At 48.8% G+C, this 23,637-nt stretch overlaps 1 protein-coding gene across 10 annotated transcripts in view; it reads left to right on the top strand.

Moving 5' to 3' along the window:
• Positions 1–23,637, top strand: part of GLT1D1 (glycosyltransferase 1 domain containing 1) — a 148,979-nt gene that overhangs the window by 113,459 nt on the left and 11,883 nt on the right. For all 10 annotated transcript variants that reach the window (XM_073021226.1, XM_008005210.3, XM_008005211.3 and 7 more), the window contains 2 exons: positions 644–764; positions 9,022–9,120. In XM_073021226.1, coding sequence (XP_072877327.1) covers positions 644–764; positions 9,022–9,120 — 220 coding nt within the window. The remainder of the gene's footprint in view (positions 1–643; positions 765–9,021; positions 9,121–23,637) is intronic.

Here is a 23,637-nt window from a genome sequence, read left to right on the forward strand (position 1 = left end):
CTGGAGCGCAGTGGCAAAATCTCAGCTCACTGCAATCTCTGCCTCCTGGGTTCAAGCAATTCTCCTGCCTCAGCCTCCCAAGTAGCTAGGATTACAGGTACACACCACCACGCTTGGCTAATATTTGTATTTTTAGTAGAGATGGGGTTTCGCCATGTTCGCTAGGCTGGTCTTGAACTCCTGATCTCAGGTAATCCACCTGCCTTGGCCTCCCAAAGTGCTGGGACTACAGGTATGAGCCACTGCACCTGGCCTGTTTCTGTTATTTCTATTCCTATTATCTTATTAGTATTTTTAAAAATTATTTGAAAAAAAGTTGAATTATTAGAAAAATGTTTTCTAAATCATACAGAGAAAAGGGCACAAACCCTTATCTCTGACTCTCCTAGCCCTTGAGAGCAGGTGTCTTTATTGAGCGTACTGAAAACAAAAGCAGACATGTTAAGCAACTCCCCCCTCCCTTGTCAGGGACATGAGCTGTAAGGATTTCCACCCCAGTATAGTTCTCCCGGCTGAACGCTTGGTCAACAATGCTTACTTGCTGATCTAAAGTATTACACCCAAACTGTCATCTCTCCTCCTCCCAGCTGCCTACCCACGAGATTCTTGGAATTAGAGCCCCTCTTCCTGCTTTGTGTTTCAGGGCCGCTGGGGTTCGATTGATTGGAGAGATGCCCCAAGAAGATTTGCACGCGGTGGTGAAGAATTGCTTCGCGGTAGTGAACAGCTCTGTCTCTGAAGGCATGTCAGCTGCAATTCTGGAGGTAATTATGTAACTCGAGTACTGAAAGTGGGAGTATGAAATTGTCCATCACTCCTTTTCTTATTTATGGAGGTGACGTCTTTGTCAATAGCATTCTGCACTTCTCAAAGCTAAAAAGGCCAAGCAGCATACCCGTTGGAGTTCAGAAGTACTTTTGAAGTTCTATCTGGAAGTTTAAAAATATCATTTCATTTCTCATTGCTATTTCTCCTTGCCAGCGATGACGTAAAATGAAACTGGGCTGGCATTGCCTCTCTGACCGTCTAAATATCTCTGACAGGAAGGCAGCTAAGGTTACGAAAGATTGGGCCAGGAAACAGGATGAAGGTGTTTTTGCAGGAAGCCTCCTTTTACTTGATCTTTTCTCTTTCTTTTCCATATTTTCTGTAATTCCAGAGCTTAAGGGAGGAGAAGAAAGGGCTGGACTTTGCAGGTGGCAGGAGACGGGGGCAGGGTAGTGATCACAGATGACGGGGTAGTGTGGGGGCCAGGGTGGATCTGATCTCTTTATCTAGCAGTCAGCTCTGTAAAATCGCTTCATCTTTTTTGACAAAATGTGTCTATCCCAGCACCACTCTGCAATTCCCCACCAGCATATCTGTGTTTTCAGGACCGAGGTTGGAGTGGGAAGGCCGTGCTCTTGAAACCTGGGCAGGTTCTGGCTGGGCTGTGTCCCCTCTTCTGTAAAAGGTCCTGGTAATCCTCGCATCCCCTTTGCAATGGGACCACCTACAACATCTCCTCCTCCTCGAGAGGTTTTTGACTGGGGCATTTTACCATGATCTTCGATGCTCGATGTTAGCTCCTGGAGAGAATCACTGGCCTGTGTCTAACAGAAAAAGACGTCCCTTCTCTTGTTTTGGTGTTAGTTCATTGCCTTGGGGGCTCCTGAAGAATGAACCCAGAAAAGGGCAGGCTGGACTCATTCATGCCAACACCAGCCTTTGGCAGTGGGTTTTCCTCATGCGATTAAAGCACCCAGTACCGCATGCCTGGTACCCCTGGTGGTTCTCAGCGCACACGCTGCACACGACAGACATGGCGCAAGCATGCATTGATGGGCACATGATAAAGCCTCTTTGGCCCAGGTTTCGTGTGTTCTTTCTGAATATGTGGATTTCTTATTTCAGTGTCTACTTAGATTAATGCTGTTACTTTATCATAAGTCTTTGGGATATCCATGTATCCCCTTGGATACCGGGTGAATGTACTGAACTTACTAACAAAAGTTAAGATCTGCAAACCTTAGGGGTCCAGAGAGAACGTGGTAAACTAGGAAAAAAATCCTCTCCCTACGTTTAAGAAATGACTGACACTGTGTGCATAATATTTGCTCTTAATTTGGCATCATTTATAAAAGAAGAAAAAAACCTCAAAAGAAAAAAACACAGAGGGAGCCGGTAGCAGCTGTGTATCTGTGCTCATGAATCTGCTGTTAGATGCTTTCAAAGTGCAAAGTGTGAGTTTGTAACGCGATCATCCTCAGCCAGACGTCAGCACCTCAGCTTAGGGGTTGTCGCTAGTATTAATCTCCATTGTCTTTTCAAATCAGCTCCCAGCTGCAGTCCTCCGAGCAATATGTTAGCTTTAAAAGTGTATATGCTGATGGCACCAGTATTTGAGCTATTGTGAATTGCTCCTTTGTAGGTAAATATACATGTTTTTTCAACTTCTTAAGGAAAGGTAGAGTGGAATTCGGGCATGATTTTACAACCCGCACACACAGCATTTCACTGCCGCTGTCAAACCTCATTTACTTCCAAGCACAGGCAGCTGTTGGCAATTCCGACTGCCTTAAAATGTTGATGTTGTGTTCCTTTTGAAAACTCCCAAATAACCTTTGGGCGAAGGGTTTTGAATGAAGCTGATTTTGGAGGAGTGGTAAGGGTGCATTTCATTAGAATCAATTCAGATAGCCGAAGCATTTAATCATGGAATAAGTGCCTATCGCTTTTGAAGGAAGTGATCTTTTGACCTTTCAGAATTAGCTGTATTTTCCCATGGAAGCATATACACATCCCATTTGCAGAAACACGTTTCTTACTGATAAACTCTGAAAATCAAACTTTAGCTGGATGCGTGGGCAGCGGCGTGAACACTTCTACAACTAATCAGTTGTTTCCAGTTTTGAGCTTTTTTAGAGTTGAATCCTGCAGAGAATTACATTAAAAGTATATAAACAATTATTTGCTCATCCCAGCCGTCACGATTAGGCTCTTTTCCCGGCCCCAGAACACACACGCACGCGCGCACACACACACACACATAGGCGCACACACATGCTCACACACATGCACCTACAGACGCGTGCACGCACACACACGCTCTGCCTGAGAGAGGAAGCCCATCTTCTAAAGCAGAGAGGAGCACCTGCAGGAAGGAGGTGATTCCTGGCCCCTTGGCTTCCAGACTCCAGCCCTAGTGACTGAAATAGGATGTGAGGTCATTCAAGGTGACTCTGTGACTCTGTGTCACTTAACCTCGACTAGTGTGTCAGCGTGTTTGTAAGTGTGTGTGTGGATTCGGCGGCGAGATGCCTTTGCCACTTTGGAAAGTGAAGGGGCTTTTGAGTTTTCATCATTAGGGAGATGCTATGGCACGCATTTGGGAAGGAGCAGCTGCAGGGAGGTGGGGGTGCCGGTTCAAGGTGCCAGAATAGCTAATTCTGAAAGGTCAAAAGATCAATTCCTTCAGAAGTGACAGACACTTACTCCATGATTGAACACTTTGGCTATCTGAATTGATTCTAATCAATTCATTGCATCAGAGTTGTACCCAAAATGCTGTTGGCACCCCCATTGAGAATCACTGTAACCCCAATTATGTAAGATCCAAATGCGCTGTGGGCACATCCAGCCCAACTCCATCGCCACGTGACAAGCAATGCTTGTCTGACTTGACAGACGCCCAGTAAAGACCATTAAAATGCAAGCCAACCTCTCTGCAACAAAATCTAGACATGGTGGTTTCCAGCCCCAGGTATGTACCAGAATTACCTTGAAGCCTAAACAGTCATAGGTACAGGTGATGGTGCCCACCCCTCACAAATCAGGCTTCACTTGTTTTGAGGAGGGGCCTGGCTGCTGAGTTTCTTACGACTGTTCTGCAGGGTAGAACAGAGGCAGTGTCTGTGTAAACCTTTATCAGCCCTGCTGAAAATGGCATCCTGGCCACAAAGGCTTTTACAAAGGGTCTCTCATATGAACTTTCCCTCTGCCTGATAAGAGCTTGGAGAGCTCATCTGGGGAAAATAGGAAATCAAGTGAGTTCTCATAGGAGCAGAGAGTAGAATGGTGGGTAGCAGAGGCTGGGAGTGTGAGGAGTGGGGAGATGTTGGTTGAAGGACCTGAACTTCCAATTAGGAGGAATAAGTTCAAAAGATGTGTACTGCACATCATGGCTACTATAGTTAATAACAATATATTGTATCCTTGAAAATTGCTAAGAGTAGATCTTAAGTGTTCCCACCATACAAAACAAGTATAAAGTAATGCCTATGTTAATTAGCTTGCTTTAGCCATCCCACAGGGTAGACGTGTATCAAAACATCATGTTGTGGCCGGGCGGGGTGGCTCACGCCTATAATCCCAGCACTTTGGGAGGCTGAGGCAGGTGGATCACCTGAGGTCAGGAGTTCGAGACCAGCCTGGCCAACATGGTGAAACCCTGTCTCTACTAAAAATACAAAAATGAGCCGGGTGTGATGACTTACACCTGTAATCCCAGCTACTAGGGAGGCTGAGGCAGGAGATTGCTGGAACCTGGTAGGCAGAGGTTGCAGTGAGCTGAGATCACACCACTGCACTCCAGCCTGGGTGACAGAGCGAGACTCCATTTCAAACAAAACAAAACAAAACAAAAACCCATCATGTTGTACACTGTAAATGTAGGCAATTTTTGCTTGCCAGTTTTTTTTTTTTTTTCCTAATCAATTAAGTTCAAACACAAAGGTGTCAGGTGCATCTTGGATCCTGACATTTCATTTGTCTTAGTTCCAGAGTGGGATCCCTGACACTGGCTCTGAACTGCTTTCTGTCCCAAGCCTGTGAGTCGTGCATGGTGCCCCGCTGTGGACTCACGGGGCACGTTCTGAGGGTGAGCACACTCACCTCCGTGCGCCGTCCGCCCAGGCACCGGCCGTCTCCGCACCTGTCAGGCCCAGTTGCACACCGTCGCCATTGTCCAGGAGTTCTTCTCTCCTTAAGACGTTTCCTTTGTTAAAGGCACTTTTTGTTGGTTTCTCAAGTGGTGACTTCAGAACTAGTTTTCTGTAAATGTGCAACCCTCAGATTCCACTGAAGTCTCTTGGCCCTCTGTTCATTTCACAACGTCATGAGCAGGTTGCATTGCGTCTTTTCTGCTGAACTGCGGTTTTCCTTGCAGGCAGGGCCGTGCCCTCCACGGTGTGGAATCCTTCCCTGCGTCTCCCCTTGCGCCGTGGACCGTCAGATGGGAAGAGTATGTTCATGCCTTCTGTCATTCAGCAGAAGTGGGTAGAGTGCCAGGTCTGCCAGGCTCTGGAGACGCTGCAGCAGACAGACGCTAAAGGGCTTCGTTATCATGGAGCCCATGTCCTTGTGAGGGACTGAAAGAAGAGCTGGGAGACGGGCAGGAAGCAGGCAAAGGGAAGAGTGAACAGAGAACTTTAGGACGTAGTAAGTGCTGAGGAGGAAGTGCAGCAGCAGACGGGGACAGTGGGCGGTGGGGATGTGCTCGGCGAGGCTCCATGGTGGCGTGGGCTGAACGGTGGCCCCTCCCCAAATGCCTGTGTTGAAGTCCTCGCCCCGGTGTCTCAGAACAGGAACGTATTTGGAGAGAGAGGTAATCAAGTGAGAATGAGGTCCCTGGGCAGGGATGTGGGGTGGGGAGGGGGAGGCTAAAAAGGGAAATTTCTTTCTTTCTTCTTTTTTTTGAGACAAAGTTTCACTTTTGTTGCCCAGGCTGAAGTGCAATAGCCAATCTCGGCTCACTGCAACCTCTGCCTCCCAGGTTCAAGTGATTCTCCTGCCTCAGCCTCCCAAGTAGCTGGTATTGCAGGCACAAGCCACCGGGCCTGGCTCATTTTTGTCTTTTTAGTAGAGACGGGGTTTTACCATGTTGACCAGGCTGGTCTTGAACTCCTGACTTCAGGTGATTTGCCCACCTTGGCCTCCCAAAGTGCTGAGATTACAGGCGTGAGCCACTGCGCCCAGCCTAATATAGCTTTAATATAATTTTAATTTACTTTATCTCGATGTCTGGTTCTAAGGTCACCTGTTTTTTACTTGGGATTTATGGGTGTGAAGTGCATTCTCAAGACCTAGGACAGGTCATTATGCTCTATAAAACTTACTGAGTCAGGTAGGAAGCCCATCTGCTACTATAATCTCATTTGCAGTTATAACAATGCCCAGAGACAGATGTAAATTCTGTAGTATTAAGCCATTTAATCTGGACAAGCACGGTGGCTCACACCTGTAATTTCAACAGTTTGGGAGGCCAAGGTGGATGAATTGCTTGATCATAGGAGTTTCAGATGAATGTGGAAAACACAGCAAGACCCCATCACTACAAAAATTTTTTAAAAGCATTAGCTGAGGATGGTGGCATGTGCCTGTAGTCCCAGCTACTAGGGAGGCTGAGGTGGGAAGATTGCTTGAGCCCGGGAGGTGAATGTTGCAGTGAGCTGAGATTGAGCCCGGGCATTCCAGCCTGGGCAACCGAGTGAGACCCTGTGCCCCTTTCCCCCTGCAAAAAAGGTTATTTAATCTTCCCCACTACCCTTATGAAGGAGATATTTTTATCTCTGTTTTACCTCAGGGGAAACAGTCAAACAGTTGGGGGAGGTTGAGATGTTGACCCAAGATGGTACAAGTAGTATCTAGTGGAACCAGGATTCACACCCAGGCCTATCAGCTTCAGAGCGTCCCTTACAAATGTTATCGTTTGTTTACTTTAAAAAAGTGTAAAATCTATAGAATAACTGAAAGAATGGTGCAGCAAATACCTGTGTACCCTTCACGCACATTCATCCTCCTACTTCCTCTTCCTCTTCCCCGTCTCTCTCCATACACATACACTCTCTTCCTCTCTCTTTCTTTTGCCAGATCATCTGAAAGAAGGTGGTTGATCACAGCACAGCTAATATTTCTCTCTGAAACTTTGCGGAACAGGTGTCCTCTCCTGCACCTGGGAAGACATGAGCGCGCCTGAGAAAATTCACTGTTAGTCAGATTACATCACTGGATATGCACTCCATGTGTAATTCCCTCAGTGTGTTTTTTGTTTTTTGTTTTTTAGGCAGGATCCACACAGCATTCATGCATTGCATTTGGCTTTGTGTCTCTTTAGTGTCCCCCAGCCCAGCTCCCCATAGCTCTCCATGACATCGAACCCTCTGAAGGGCCCTGGTCAGTTGTCCTAGAGAACACACAGATAGATTGGGCTGATGCATTCCTTGGGGTTGGATTTACTTCCCGCCTCCAGCTGGGACTCCACGCAGGTGATGTGTGCTTCCCACCACGCCGAACGGGAGATACATCGGTCAGCTCTTCCGGCTGTTGGTGACAGATGGCTCCACTGTGAAGCCTTACCTCTTCTCTGTGACTGATAAGTCATCCGTGGAGTGGTGCTTTGGGTTTTGGGGACACAGATGCTCCTCGACTTATGATGGGCTGCATCCCAATAAACCCATCACAAGTTGAAAATACTGTGAGTTGGCTAACACAGTGAAACCCCATCTCTACTAAAAGTACAAAAAATTAGCCGGGCATGGTGGCAGGCACCTGTAGTCCCAGCTACTCGGGAGACTGAGGCAGGAGAATGGCGTGAACCTGGGAGGCGGAGCTTGCAGTGAGCCAAGATCGCGCCACTGCACTCCAGGCTGGGCAACAGAGTGAGACTCTGTCTCAAAAAAAAAAAAAAAAAAGAAAAAAAGAAAATACTGTGAGTTGAAAATGCGTTAAATACCCGTAATCTACCAAGTATCATAGCTCAGCCTAGCTGACCTTAAATATGCTCAGAAGACTTGCGTTTGCCTACAGTTGGGCAAAATCGTCTAACATGAAACTATTTTATAATAAAGTGTTGAATATCTCATGGAAGATATTATTGGAGACTGTACTGAAAGTGAAAAACAGAATGGTTATATTGTTGCTGAAATATGGTTTTTACTGAACATGTGTTGCTTTTGCAGCACCATGAAGTCAAAAAATCTTAAGCAGAATCATTGTAAGTCGGAGACCATCCTGTTTCCTGATGACCTTTTACTTAACGGATTTGATCCAGATCCACTGGGATCCACTGTTGATCCCCAATCCTCGCCTGAATCACTCATTACACTGGGGGTTACAGTGTGAGGATTTTCTAATTCTGCTCTTCTGTCTACACTTAGAATACACGCAGATCCTTCTGCAGAGAAGAGCCTTCCCTTTTCTTCCTCCTACTTTTCCTCTTCCTCCTCCTCCTCTTTCCTTTCATTTCCCTCTCATCACTAGGGAATCAGGTATTTTTGAAGTTTAGTGTGTTACCATCTGTTACAGTCATTATTTTTTTTGATGTTGCAACATTGTCCTGCCGTGGTCGGTGGGATCCCCTTGAAGTTGGCTTCTGTTTCCTTTCGACCTGACATCACTGAGCTTCGAGCACTGTAGAAAGAGAACTCGCAAAATGCCTCCTGTCCAGGCAGGCGGGGCCGGGGCTGCACGCTGTGCTGTGGGGCTGTCGTCCTGTGGCCCAGCTGCCAGCTGCTGCCAGGCTCTGGGGTATCAGGTGCCTATCTCCAGACCTTCGGAAATGGAAAGTCGGCTTCGTGACTCATTGGAAGGATAAATCGTTTTCCTTTTCCTTTTGTCTGCATGCCAGAGAGCTGAGTTTGGTTTTTGTGGCATTCATACTCCCTTGCCTGTGCTGGAAGGAAATGGCTCCCTCAGGGAAAGAGACGATGGTGATTAAAAACACATCCTCCAGGTGGTCGGTGAAGAGGTATCAAATGAGCATCCAGAGAGAGGGGCTTCTTTGTAACACTGCAATAATTATGTCAGACAAGCGATTACAGTATATAGTGTTTCAGAGCTTCCAAACATAGTAAGTAATTAAAATTCAGATGTATTTTCAAACGTGCTGTTGAGATTGGGATCTCGTTTTGGCAAGGCATATTTTTTGTGAGGTGCCAGAGGTCCAGTTAACCCGAGAAGTTATTCCGCCCCACACTGGCTCACCTTGCCGCAGAGGCTCTTGAAATGACTGCCTTCTGCCCCCTTTCCTCCTGTCTCCTCCAGGCGATGGATTTAGAAGTTCCGGTGTTGGCCAGGAACATCCCCGGGAATGCTGCCGTGGTGAAGCACGAAGTCACAGGGCTACTGTTTTCCAATCCTCAGGTAAAGAAAAGTTCTTTCCCTCCATTCACTCACCTCGTCTGAATAGTTTTCCTGTGTTTAATGGAGAGAGTCTTTCCGTTAGCGCTCAGTATTCCTGTCCTAGCCGGAGCCCTGCAGACAGCATGCTATCTTCTGTTATCACCTGGGCAGCCACCGGGGTGTGCCACTAGCAGAAGCCTAGGGAACAGGAGCATTGAGTTCCATTCTTGATTCTGTTGCCAAGTTGCTGTACAGAGCTGGGAAAGACACGTCACCTCTGAGATGTCTGGATTTCTGATTTCTGAAATGGGTAGTCTCAGATACAACCTTGTATTTATGGAACATCTGCTGGCTTCAGAGGACGAGCGCTTATGTGATCACTTTTCATTCCTTGAAACAAATGCACAAACTATGCAGGGTTCCTGCGTAAATACATGAACACGTGTGTACATCGGGAAATAGAAGAAAGGGCCATGTACCTGTCCCTTGGTTTAGCTGGTTATCCGGTGACTTCTGGGGTACACACGTGTGCCGTCACCTCCCAGGAGCATGGAAAGGTACTGCCCAGTGTAGGGGGCCACAGATGGTTCTGGGGATTGGTCCTCCAGGGTTTGCCTGCATCCGACACCCAGAGTGCCTCCTGCAGGGAGTGACCCTGGCCGAGTCTCCAAGCCCCACTTTGCCTTCCGGATAAGTGAAGCTTATCGTAACACCTGCCTCTTAGAGTTGTGACATACGCTGAATGCGTTGATGGCAGAGCTTTAGCGGTGCGCACGACGCATGCCCAGAGCTCCCTAAACACCAGTGTTATCAGAAGGGAAGGTGTTGGCTGGGTGCAGTGGTGCACTGGCTCACGCCTGTCATCCCAGCACTTTGGGAGGCTGAGGTGGGAGGATCATTTGAGGTCATGAGTTTGAGACCAGCCTGGGCAACATGGTGAAACCCTGTCTCTACTAAAAAGATTTAAAAAAAATAATGCTGGGCGTGGTGCATGCCTGTAATTCCAGCTACTCGGAGGCTGAGGCAGGATAATCACTTGAACCCGGGAGAGGGAGGTTACAGTGGACCAGGATCACGCCACTGCGCTGTATCTGAGCAACAGAGTGAGACTCTGTCTCAAAAAAAAAAAAAAAAAAAAAAGGAAGGCATTGTCACTTCGTATCCCTAGTAAATAAAAATCTTTTTTCTTTCTTTCTTTTTTTTTTTTTTGAGACAGGGTCTCACTGTGCAGCCCAGACACAGTGCAGTGGTGTGATCATGCCTTACTACAGCCTTGACCTTCTGGGCTCAAGCGATCCTCCCACCTCAGCCTCCTAAGTAGCTGGGACTACAGACATGCGCCACCACACCTGGCTAATTTTGTTTATTTTTTGTAGAGACAGGATCTCGCCTTTTTGCCCAGGCTGGTCTCAAACTTCTGGCCTCAAGCGACCCACCTGCTTGGCCTCCTGAAGTACTGGGATTATAGGCATGAGCACTACGTTCAGCGAAAATTAGCTTCTTAAAAAAATATTAGCTTCTACTACTAACCGTCTTTATTAAAGCACATATGCTCTTCCAAAATCCAGAAAGCTATGCTTTAAAAACTGAAAACTCAAATACTTGAATATTCAGTTTTTACGATTTCCTGCAGCAGATGTTTAATTCAAGTTCACTTTCCCTTTCTGTAGTGTGATGACGTGTCATGCTTTTCACTGCCTGCTTCTCACAGAGTTGTAAACAAATTCCAGCACAAACAACATGAAAGCTTCATGGGGCGGTGGGTGGTGGGGGGCGGCAGGGGGGTGGGGGGTGGTAGGGTGGTGGGGGGCGGCAGGAGGGTGGGGATAGAGATTGCAAGCCGTGAGGTATCAGCAAGTCGTGAATGAATGCACTGACCATCCCGGGAAGGGGAAGGAAGTAGCAAAGGTGGGACCCAGGCATTTGTCTGTTATTGTCTACAAAAGGCGTAGGTAGCACTGAAGGTTTCTCTTTTGATAATAATATCTAAAAGCCCAAATAATATCTGGATAGGAAGAGTTTTCAGTAGTTACTTGTTGATTCTCCAAACAAAGGCTTATTGCTTTTTACCATATTCTGTATCTCTCAAAATCAACTCCAGCCAAGCTTCAGGTCAGCGAATATTAATCTCCACTCTGGCAAAGTGTTCTGGATTTTTTTTTTTTTTTCCATCTCCCAAAAGGCAACGTCTATTTACTTTATAGCTCAGTTTCAAAGGACCAAAGAAAGCACTCCAACTTTATCGGTGAACGTCTAAATAGCAATCCCTTATAAGTGGATATATTAGGCTAAACAGGAGAATGAAAGCAGTTTGGCTCTTCCTATTTCACACAACCTCTTGTAAGATGTTGCGTTTAATGTTTGCAAATCACTATCGTGCCTCCGATGTATTCAGGTCATTTCTGCTAGTTACCGGCTTCCTGTGAGCCATCAGACACAACTCTGCGGCACTCAGGGAGTCTAGTTGCAGACTTATTTTGATTCCAGCACTTTCATGTTCATTTCACAAAAGATGTTAAAAAAAATCAAACTCTTCTGGTTTTATGTTGGGGGAGGCTGCGATTCTTAACACATGTTGAAAGAGTGCGCTAGACATGGATGTCGCACCTGGTTTGGTTTGGTTTTCTTTGCAGTCTCCTTCCAGTTTTACCTAGCACGGGGTAGGAGCTGTTGCTTTAAAAACAATATGCATTTTAAATAAGTCAGGGACTATGGTTCTATGAATCTTGACTAAGAAACTCAGATGAAAGGAACCACTAGTGGGTTGCCAGTGTTGGCAAGATTAATGTTAAATATGAGGCCGGGCACGGTGGCTCACGCCTGTAATCCCGGTACTTTAGGAGGCTGAGGTGGGTGGATTGCCAGAAGTTAGGAGTTTGAGACAAGCCTGGCAAACATGGCAAAACCCTGTCTCTACTAAAAATATGAAAATTAGCCAGGTGTGGTAGTGGGTGCCTGTAACCCTGGCTACTCGGGAGACTGAGGCAGGAGAATCACTTGAACCTAGGAGGTGGAGGTTGCAGTGAGCCAAGATTGTGCCGAGATTGTACCAATGCACTCCAGCCTGGGTGACAGAGCTGGGTGTCTCAAAAATAAATAAATAAATAAATAAGTATTTCCATATGCGTTGGAACCTGCATTCCATTTTTTAAGAAGGAATGTCCATGTCAGAGCGGCAGCTTTAGTCATGTACGCATATGGAGTATATTTTACCATGCTTGCTATTCAAATCAGTGTTAAATGTGCAGTTAGTCGTTCTGCATTCACTTTTATTTTCTAATTGAGAATGTAAAGAAACCGGTGTAAAAAGATGAAGTTCAACATGTTAGACTGTACGTTTAATACCCCAGTTAACTATTTTTCAAAACAGAAAACTGATTTTACATACAGTAAAGGATATGGGTGACAGTTAACGGGCATTCCTTATTCTTTTCATTTTGTGAATCTTTTATTAAAAAATGGTATTAGTCAGGGTTCCCCAGAGAAACAGAACCAGTAGGAGATATATATAAATATGTGAGGAGATTTCTTATAGCAATTGGCTGACATGATTATGGAAGCCAGAAAGTTCCATTATCTGTTGTCTGCAAGCTGGAGGTGCAGGAAAGCCAGTGGTGCAATTCAGTACAAGGCTAAAGCGCCCAAGAATCAGGGGTGTTAATCCAAAAGAAGGAGGTCAGCATATGGAAGAGACACCTGCACCTCTATGTTTATCAAAGCACCACTCACAATAGCCAAGGTATGGAATCAACCTAAGTGTCCATCAGCAGATGAATATATGAGGAAAATGTGGTACATATACCCAGTGGAGTACTATTCAGCCATAAAAAAGAAGGAGCTATGTCACTTATAGCAACATGGCTGGAACTGGAGGAAATTATAGTAAGTGGAATAAGGCAGGCAAAGAAAGATGAATTATCGTACATTCTTGGAGTCTGAAATGCCGAGACTCAGGAGCTCAGATGTCTCTGTGCAGAAGAAGATGGATGTCCCAGCTCAAGAAGCAGGAAGATTTCCCTTCCTCCGCCTTTTTGTTCTATTCGGATTGGATGGTGCTGGCCTGCATTGCTGAGGGTGCAGCTTCCCTCTTCAGTTCACAGATTCAAATGCTAATCTCTTCCAGAAACAGCCTCACACACACACCCAGAAATAAGGCGTCACCAGCCATCTGGACATCCCTCAGCCCAGGCACACTGACACATAAAATTAACCATCATGAAAACTAAACCAACAAAAGGAAAAGAAATATGACCTTTTTTTTGGGAAACCATAACACACATTCTGTGGGTCAGGCAGTTTATTTGGTAACCAGGACTCTGTCCCCCTCCACCCTTGCTGACACCTGTGTCCTACGGCGGCCCCGTGTGTATGTGCTCCAGTGAGGGGTCCCACACGTCATGCCTTCAAGGGTAGAGTGAGCTGCCTTGTATGGTGGGATCGGGGCAGTCACACGTTCTCCTAGCTGTCTGTTGCAGACCTGCAGGGCTAGCTCTGGGTCCAGACACAATGTCCAGAGTCTTTGAATGAATATTCACATCTCGTCTAAGAAGGAACAGGACGAAGACACCAGCAATGGTTATAGCAGAGCATCAGTTAGCCTGGGCAGCAGCAGTGAGGTCTTTGGGGAAAGACTTGCTGACAAACAGATGTGGGCAAGGAACGAGTGGAGGGAGTCGAACACAGCGTGGCCTGTGCTAGGCAGGAGGTTCAAGCTTAGGTGTCTGGAGGGCACACAGGTATACAGGGGGTGAAGTGGCCTGGTCAGGTGCAACCTAGGGACCCTGGGGTCAGACAGGAAGCCCTTGCTGCTGTTGAAGAGCGGCTGAAAGTCTGATTCTTATGTGGGTATTACCAATTTATAAATGTAGACAACTCAGTCAAATTCTAAAATGATTCCTTTTTTTTTTCTTTTTTTGAGATGGAGTCTCTCTCCATCCAGCCAAGGCTGGAGTGCGGTGGTGTGATCTCGGCTCCCTGCAACCTCGGCCTCCCGGGGTTCAAGCGATTATTCTATCTCAGCCTCATGAGTAGCTGGGACAACAGATGTGCTCCACCATGCCCACTAAGTTTTGTATTTTTAGTAAAGACAGGGTTTTACCTTATTGGCCAGGCTGGTCTTGAACCCCTGATCTCATGATCTGCCCGCCTTGGCCTCCCAGAGTGCTGGGATTACAGGTGTGAGCCACTGTGCCCAGCCAAAATAATTCTTTTAAACGTGATAGGGACCTAGTTACACATTTGTGGGGAGATTTACTGCCAGCCTGTGAGCTCTGCTCTGGATCAGGGATACCCCTTTTCCACTGACAAATGAGAAATGTAACTCAGCCAGAGTACACTGTGCACACCAACGACAGTGGGTTACCCGAGGAGGACACATCAAGGGTGACGTCTGGTCCCAGGGTCAGGGCTGCCTCTGGCCATCACTGTCCTCTTCACTCCAGACAGAAGAGGTGTCAGCTGTCGCAGGAGGGCCTGCTGTGGGTTCGGCAGTGGAGTGGGGTTGAGTCCAGAGTCGTATGGGCCAGAAAATAGGAAGGACTTGATGTGATAAAACAACAGTGGGAGGCCGGGCGCAGTGGCTCACACCTATAATCCCAGCACTTTGGGAGGCCGAGGTGGGTGGATCACTTGAGGTCAGGAGTTTGAGACTAGCCTGAGCAACATGGTGAAACCCTGTCTCCACTAAAATGCAAGAATTAGCTGGGCGTGGTGGTGGGTGCCTGTAATCCCAGCTACTCAGGAGGCTGAGGCAGGAGAATCACTTGAGCCTGGGGGGTGGAGGTTGCAGTGAGCCGAGATCGCACCATTGCACTCCAGCCTGGGTGAGAGTGAGACTCCATCTCAAAACAAAAGCAAAAAGGTGATTTTTTCTCTCTCTACGTGAAAATTAACGTGTGTTGGCTCCTATCATGCACAGGCATGTTAGGCAGAGAGCTTTTGTGGAGTTCTTACGATATTCCCAGCACTGAGCCAGGTCCTGGAGGTGAAGAAATGAAACAGAAAGGGTGCAAGTCCTGAGGAATGCACAGTCGGCTGTGGGTGGTGTGCAGATGGCAGAGCATAGCATCAGGTAGCATGCCCTCTGCATTGTCGGCCCATCACGAGTGACACCTGTCTTAGTCTGTTCCAGCTGTGGTAACAGAACACCATAGACTGGGGACTTAGGCAACAAACATTTATCTCTCACAGTCCTGGAGGCTGCAGTCCAAGATGGGCACCTGATAGCCAGCTGTCTTCTCCCTGTGTCCTCACGTGGTGGAAGGGCCGAGACAGTTCTCTGGGGTCCCTTTTATAAGGACACTGATCTCGGTCAGTTGCGCTGGCTCATGCCTGTAATCCCAGCACTTTGGGAGGCCACATTGCTTGAGCCCAGGAGTTTGGGGCCAGCCTGGCCACCATGGAGAAACCCTGTCTCTACAAAAAAAAGTAAAATATTATCTGGGGGTGGTGGCAGACGCCTGTAATCCCAGCTACTCGAGAGGCTGAGATGGGAGGATCACAGGAGCCTGAGAGGTGGAGGCTACAGGGGAGCCGTGATGGCATGGCTGTCCTCTAGCCTGGGTGACAGAGTGAGACCCTGTCTCAAAACAATAAGTTAGACACCAATCTTTCCATCCTCATGACCCAGTCACCTCCCAAGACCTCACCTCCTGCCGTCCCCTTGGGGGTGAGCAGTTCAGCGTGTGAATTTGCAGAAACACAAACATTTACCCCACAATTTGACCCCTTGTCAAATGTTCACCCTGTGATGGACACGGTTCCCGCTGCTTTACATGGATGGACTCCATGAGCTCTCACAATGATGCCATGATGCCGACACCTTCATAATCACTGTTGGACCGGTGGGGGAACTGAGGCATAGAGAAGCCCAGTTAACTAGTTTGTAAGTGTCAGAGCCAGACCTGGAGCCTCGTCACCCTGGCATTTTGTGTTATTAGTGTGAAGAGATTGCTAGGGACGTTGAGCTGGGCCTCAAAGGATGAGATTCTCTAGGCAGGGAAAGGCATTCACAGTAGCGGGAGCCACCTGGGCAAAAGTTTAGGGGTACGAGAGTGCAATGCATTGGAAGAGTTAGGCGTAGTGCAGTGTGGGAGGTGTTAGGGAAGGAATGGCCTAGGTGAAAGGGGACTCAGATGTAAGGAGCGTGGGGCACAGGGGAGTGTGGTGAGCAGAGTTCTGAGATGCCCTATGGCCTCTGCCTCCTGGTGTTCGGCTGTTGTGGTGGGTTATGTGGCAAGAGGGATTTTGCAGATGTGATTAAGGTAACTAATCAGTTGACTTTGAATCAATCAAAGACATGAACTGTGTGGGCCTCACCTCATCATCAGAGCCTTTTAAATTTAGATCTAGAGGCCAAGGACAGAAGAATTCAGAGAGACTGGGACCTGTGGAGGGAGCCACATGGCAAGGAACTTTGGGCAGCCTCTAGGAGCTGGGGGCGACCCCTGATTGACAGCCAGTGGGAGAAAGATGGCCTGGGTCCTACAACCACAGAAACTGAATTCTGCTGACAACTTTGTGAGCTTCAAGGAAGACTCCAAGCTCCAGACAGGAGCCCAGCCCAGCCCACACCTTCATCTCAGGCTCGTGGGACGCTGAGCTGAAAAGTCAGCTCTGCCATGTCTGTGCCTGAATTTTGACCTGCAGAAACCATGAGACAATACATGGGTGTCATTTTAAGTTCCAAGTTTGTGGCTATTTGTTATGCAGCAATAGAAGACTAGTCCCAGAGGCAGGCGTGGTGGCTCACGCCTGTAATCCCAGCATTTTGGGAGGCTGAGGCAAGCACATTGCTTGAGCTCAGGAGTTCAAGAACAGCCTGGGCAACATGGCAAAGTTCTGTCTCTGCTTTAAAAAAAAAAAAAAGAAAGGGAGGAAGGGAGGGAGGGAGGGAGAGAGGGAGGAAGGAAGGAAGGAAGGAAGGAAGGAAGGAAGGAAGGAAGGAAGGAAGGAAGGAAGGAAGGAAGGAAGGAAAAAAAATTGGCCAGATGTGGTGGCTCGTGCCTGTAGTCCCAACTACTGGGGAGGCTGAGGTGAGAGGATCGCTTTAACTTGGGTGATGGAAGTTGCTGTGAGCCTAGATCTTGCCACTGCACTCCAGCCTGGGTAACAGAGCAAAACTCTGTCTCAGAAATAAAGAAAAAGAGAACTAGCTCTAGGAAGAAGGCAGGGGAAGAGTTTTCAGTGGCGCCAATGCAGCTGGCTGCAGAGGAGGAAAGAATGTGTTCACAGTGGCGGAGATGGGACCTCCAGAAAGAGGACTGTTTCAGGTAATTAATGCATCACATTTGAGATGATGGAAGATTGTTCAAGGGGATTCAAGGGTCTTGTTGGAGAAAACCTTATGTTTGTTTCCCCTGCAACCACTGCATCTTTCTCTATCCAGTGAGGGGCTGGGAGTAGGAGTCCCTGGTGCAATTGGAGAGGAGGAGACAGCAGAGTTCTCCTGGGAGCCAGGGCTGAGCTGAGAGGGCGTGCAGACCAGCCAGCACCCCTGCCTGAAACGCCCCAGGGGTGGCCGGCTGCACTTGGAAGAAAGGCCAGACTTTTTCTGATGGCCACCAAGCTGTCCCTGAGCTAACCACTGCCTACCACTCTGCCTTTGCTGCTCTGCAGCCACGTGGGCATCTCTGCTCCTCCCTCACGGGTAACTTGAGTCCGCAGCCTCTTTTCACCACCCTTCCCCATCTTATTTTCTTGTTTCCGTCCTGGCTTGCTCCCCACACCCTCCTCCCCACACCCCTCAGACTGTTAGATCCAGGAGAGCAATTTCTCCAACTGTAAAATGGGGAAGCGAGGCCTCACCTGGGGGGTTTTGTGCTCTTCTGCACGCAGCCCCAGCACCCAGGCAGCGCCTGGCACTGAATGTGTGTTGACAGGTGAGTGGTAAGCGCAGGGCCCCGGGGTGGGGGTGGCAGCTGTTGGCACAAAGATGATGGGAATCCGGAGGGAAGTTTGCCTTAGGGAGCTTATGAGGACAGCCTACCGAACTGAATGAAAAACCTTTTTTTAAAAAAATGATGATTAAGCATATTCAGCCCTGGTAGGAACAGAATAATCTCTATTTTTATATACCTCACCCCTGGAAAACTTCAATTTAAGCAAAGCTTTCCAGACCTACTAAAGATTGATTTTTCATTACCACCACAATCCTGTTATTTCTCCTTTTAAGAAGTAGAAAAGTGTTGAGCTATTTTCCTAGGTATTTTATTGCTCTGTTTTATAGCTTCAAAATTAAAATCCATTTGACATTTAATAGAAACTGTGAATCTATACACTCTCCCAGGGTCAGACTTTTAAAGTGCAGCTCAAACCTATTTTGCTGGGAGGTTCTGTTTGGATGGTGCACAGAAAAACGTAAGTTCTGGAATAATGACAATGACCAGAGCCAGCATTTGTCCAGTGGGTATTCTGGGCCGGGCTCTGGCTATAGTGTTCTATGTGACTGGCATTTTCACTAAAGATAGCTTATTTTTCTTCAAACACTAATGGCTTTAATAGTCAGTTAACAGTTTAACGTTTGGGAAATGTGAGGCCCTGTGGAAAACATCAGCCTCCAAACTTTCATTCAGGCAGGGCTGGGCTGAGATCTCAAGTTTTGCACTTGGAAGCTGAGTGATCCTGGACGCTCCTCCTGTCCTCTGCTCGGTGCTTCTTCGGGAGAGTGGAGATAATGACCTCTTTTTGGGGAATAGCTGAGGGAGGGCACATGCACCATTGCCTCTCTCTGGGACAAAAACGGAGACTAGTCCACCACATTCAGGGCTTGCGGTGCTGCGCACTAGGGGGAGCCGTGGAGTATAGAAAGCACTTATGTTTAAGTGCGGGGACCAGCCCACAGCAGGATGCAGGGCACTGCGAACCCAGGGAGTAATTCCTGTCTCACTCTCACTTCGAGTCACGTTCTACTTATGGATTTGGGGAGGCGACTGGCCAACATTACATAAAATATTAGTTCTCTCTTATTTTTAAAAATGTTTTAACATAACATAACATGTAATTCTTGGAAATTAAACTCATCCAGGATGTGTAAGCACCAGCCAGTGCACAGCACACAGTAGGTCCTCAGCATGAAATCCGAGATGGAGACCCTGCTGCATTGATTGGATTTCCAGTTAAGCCTAGAGGAAACGTGGGGCAAAGCGTGTGTGAACTAAATTGGAGGTTAATGCAAAACTTACATGGATTTGGAAGTAGTGTGACCTGTTTACTTACTGTGCGATATTGAGAAGCATTTGAGAGTGGAATAATAATAATACAAGCACACCAGGCTGGGCACAGTGGCTCACGACTGTCTTCCCAGCACTTTGGCAGGCCGAGGCACGTGGATCACTTGAGGTCAAGAGTTCAAGGCCAACATGGCAAAACCCTATCTCTACTAAAAATACAACAAATTAGCTGAGCAGGGTGGCAGGCGCCTGTAATCCTAGCTACTCAGGAGGCTGAGGCACAAGAGTCACTTGAACCCAGAAGGTGGAGGTTGCAGTGAGCCAAGATCATGCCACTGCACTCCCGCCTGGGTGACAGTGCGAGACATCGTCTCAAATAATAATAATAATAATAATAGTAGGACAACAGATGTAAACCTCACTGGAGCAGCGTAGGGACAGCCTGTGTGGGGGCTGTGATTGGGTGCCCAGGCTAGTGTATTGTCAGGGACACAGATTCTCCAGTGAGTTAGGGAGGGTGGGTCCCTTGCCTTGGGCCAGTTGGGTGGGTTGAGGAGCTGGGTGAGAACTGGGTCTGACTGCAGAGCCTGAGCTCAGGCCGGGAGTACAAATGGCCCTGCTTTCCCCCTCCCTGCTGCTGCCCTGGCAGCTCCTCCTCACTGTGCCTCCCCTTTCCTGCCGTGCCTCCCTTTTTCTCTCCCTCTCCCTCTGTCTCATCATCTCCTTGTCTGTCTCTGTCTCTGTTTCTGTAGCTTTTCTCCCCTTCAGTCTCTGTTTCTGTCTCTCATTGTCTGTTCCTCTGTCTCTGTTTCTACCTCTGTCTCAGTCTCTAGCTCTCTCTCTCGCTCGCTCTCTCTGTCTCTCTCCCTGTCTCCCTCCCTCCCCTTCTCTCCTGTTTTCCACCTAACTGTTTCCTAAAGTTGTTCTTCTCACCCTGATTCTGTGTTTGTGGCAGAAGGGACCATTTCTGAGTCCCACCCTGGGTGTAGATGCCCCTGGATGCAGCATGAGGTGGGAAGGAAAGCCCCTGGCTGACTGCGCAGCCCCTGCGGCAGGTATGCACCGAGCTGGGTGTGCACTGAGCTGAGTGTGCACTAAGCTGCGGCGCGGCGAGCAGGACCAGGACGCGGGTGAGCCACGAGGTGGGGCTCACTGCTCAGACACGGATGCTGGGCTGTCACCAAGGTGCGGAGGCCCTCGGGGCTCCTCCTGGCCGCCTCACTCCTGACCAAGCAGGGAGCATCCTGCTTGCATCGTGTCTGGAATTCTCTGAAAATACAGAGAGAGAAGAGCTTCCTTCCCTCTGTGAGCTCAGTCCCCACTTCTGAGAACAGGAGGAGGCATCTCTGCGTCATCCTGACACTTGCTTTCCGCCATCTCCTGGGCCCTCGCGTGGGTGCACCTGTTGCTGTGCAAAACCTGCTGGGCACCTGCCAGGAGTGTGAGCCCGCAGGCTCCAGCTGGGAACTGTGAATAGTTGATGGGCCAGGTGTGGAGAGACCCTCCCCTCCCCCTGCCTCTGCCTGTGTGCGCTTCCTGGAGGCCTCCTGGTGATCTGTGTCAGCACCGACAAATGCAGTCCCTGGTAGGCGGCCTGCTTGGCTCGCATCAAAACAACACTGCTGTAGGAATCAACTCCGAAGGCCGTTTCTGGGGTATCCTGGAATTCAGAAGGAGGAGGACGGTGACTTGTTGGCACTGGTAGAAGCTGGGCCAGGGTCCTGTGGAGGACCCCCGCGGGCTGCAGCCTTAGGGATAACGCCGCACGGGGCAGCCTGCCTGGAGCCTCAGCCCCTCCTTGTTGCAGGTGCGTGCACAAGCGGCTGGGCACACCGTCCTGGGCCCTGGGCTCCCAAGCCCGCCGCGCTCTCTTCCCTGAGCCCTGCTTCCCGTCTGTCCCACTTCTCCTGAGCTCTGTCTCCAAACGCAGCTGGACCCCATCTCCACTGCACTCCCGACCGAGGCGCTGTGGGCTCTTCCCCGGGCTGTTCCAGCAGCCTCCTCCTTCCAGCCCGCCCACTCCCTCCCCGCAGCCACAGGCACCAAGTGAAAGTTCACTTCTATCCCGCAGCTGAGGGCCCTCTGGTGGTGTCCCCATTGGACCTAGAAGAAAATGCCACTTCTTCCCCGGCTTCTGAGGCCTTGCACGGCCCGCGCTGCCCCCTTCTCTTTCCAGGCTTCTCTGTCCACTGCCTGAGTTCTGCTCACCCTCCGTCTCTAACCGAGCTGCGCCCGCGGCGGGCGCCTCCTCAATTGTTTCTTGGTTGAAATCACCCTGGAAGGACTTTTCTTGGCCACCCAGTGTTACTGGGGTTCCCACTTGTGTTTCCTCTGTCCCTGCACGTGTGTCTGAATACACTGCACTCTTTGCCATCTATAAACCCCAGTCCCCAGCCTGGAAGCTTCCCGAGGGCAGCTTTACTCATCAGCTCTCCCTCGCAGGGACCCTGGTGTGGACCGGATGCTCAGTGAGTACTGGAAGGGATGATTTTGCCCCAGCGTACCAGGGGCAACCCTTCCAGAGGGCATGTTTCGCTATTTTCCTCTGATAGTGAGCGATGCAGCACGCCACACAGTTGTACTTAACTGCTCTCTTTTCTTTTTCTTTTCAAAGTCGCAGATGACAGCAGTCATCCCGCCCAATCATTGGCACCTGTCAGATTTTATTCCCATGCCTAGCAAGTAGTCTCTGACAGTTTCATGCCAATCACAGGTACTGGTGCTGAGTGCCACGCGGCAAAACGATAGGATTGCCTTCTCCTGCCTGGGTGCTTAGATCCCATGTAAATCCCTTTGGCTCAGAAATTGTCTTCCTTTTGCCCTCCCTTCCTCTCTCCCTCCCTTTTTCCTTCCTTCATCTCCCTCCTTTCTTCTTCCCTCCTTTTCTTCATCTGTTCTTTACTCCCATTTTCTTTGATTTCTCTCCCTCTTTCCTTCCTTTCTCCCTTCCTCCCTCCTGACTTCCTTCTTCCCCTCCTCCTCCCTCCCTCCCTCCCTCTCTACTTCCCTTCCTACCTAACTCTCTCCTTCCCACTCTCCTTCTCTCCCTTCCTCTTTCTCCCTCCCTCCCTATCTACCTCCCTCCCTTGCCTCCTCTCTCCCTCCATTTCTCCCTCCCTTCTTCCCTCCTTTCCTCTCTCCCTCCCTCCCTAACTCCCTCCCTTCCTCCCTTCTTTATTCCCTTTCTCCCTCCATCCCGCCCTCTGTCCCTTCCTCTCTCCCTTTCTCCCTCTCTCTCTTCCTCCCTTCCTTTCTCCCTCCCTTCCTCTCTCCCTCCCTCCCCTCCTCTCTCCCTTCCTGTGCGCCACTGCCCTCATCATTCCTCATTAGTGAGCTCAACCTTCCTTTGAGTTTTGCCAGGAGAATCCATTGTTTGTGCTTTATACAGGAGCATGGTCTCTGGTGTTCCCTGAATCTCTGTAGAGTGTCGCTACCACATGGCTGAATGAGCAAGCTGTCCCTTGGGGACCTTGGACTGCAGCGGAACTGGGCTGCATTCGGAGCAAAGCCATGAGATGACCAGCATGCCAACAGGAAGTGGCAGCTGCTCTAATGAACCCCATCACCTCAGGAGGGCAGCATTGGGAGACCTTATTTCTTGTTCTCCTGGAGGCCAGAGCTGGTTGTTTGGTCTGTGACCACTGCCCATGCCGTCACTCAGAACCCTGGCCCCTTTCGTGACGTGGCTCCAGCTCTGTGTGTATGTAGCTGCTGGGGAGAGAGAAGACAGGGTCCACCATGAGAGGTATGTGTGACCTGGGCTGGAGGGAGCACATGCCCCTCTCCGCTCGTGCTCCCTTGGCTGGAACCTGGTCACATCACGCCTGCTGCGAGGGAGGCTGGGAATTGTGGCCTGGGAAGAACCGGGGAGCAACCGTACGACTGGGTGCTCCTCCTTTCATCCCCAAAGACTGAGGCTAACGTGTTCTGGGAGAAAAAAAGACAGAAAACAAGACCCGTCATAAGGAAGATGGCTAGCATCTGTTGAGTGCTTGCTCTACAGATACAAATGTTATGTGTGGATTATCTTGTTTAACCTGCACAATGACAAATGAGCTCTTACCAGCCCCATTTCCTAGACGAGCAAACCAGGCACAGAGAAGTTAACTTCCTCAAGGCCCAGAACCTGGTAAAAGGTGCTGCTGAGGTTTATACTGTGCTTTTCAGCTTTACTAAGGTTGATTGACAAATTTAAAGATTGTCGACATGTATGGTATACCACTTAGTGTTTTGCTATGTGCGTCAATTGTGCAATGATTAAATCGAGCTAATTAACAGTTCCACCCCCACACATACTTTTTTGTTGTAATGAGAATATTTAAGATCCACTCACTTAGCAACTTTCAAGTACACTAGAGTCACCAGGCTG

This window comes from Chlorocebus sabaeus, chromosome 11, assembly GCF_047675955.1.
Source record: "Chlorocebus sabaeus isolate Y175 chromosome 11, mChlSab1.0.hap1, whole genome shotgun sequence".
Taxonomy (NCBI): Eukaryota; Metazoa; Chordata; class Mammalia; order Primates; family Cercopithecidae; genus Chlorocebus; species Chlorocebus sabaeus.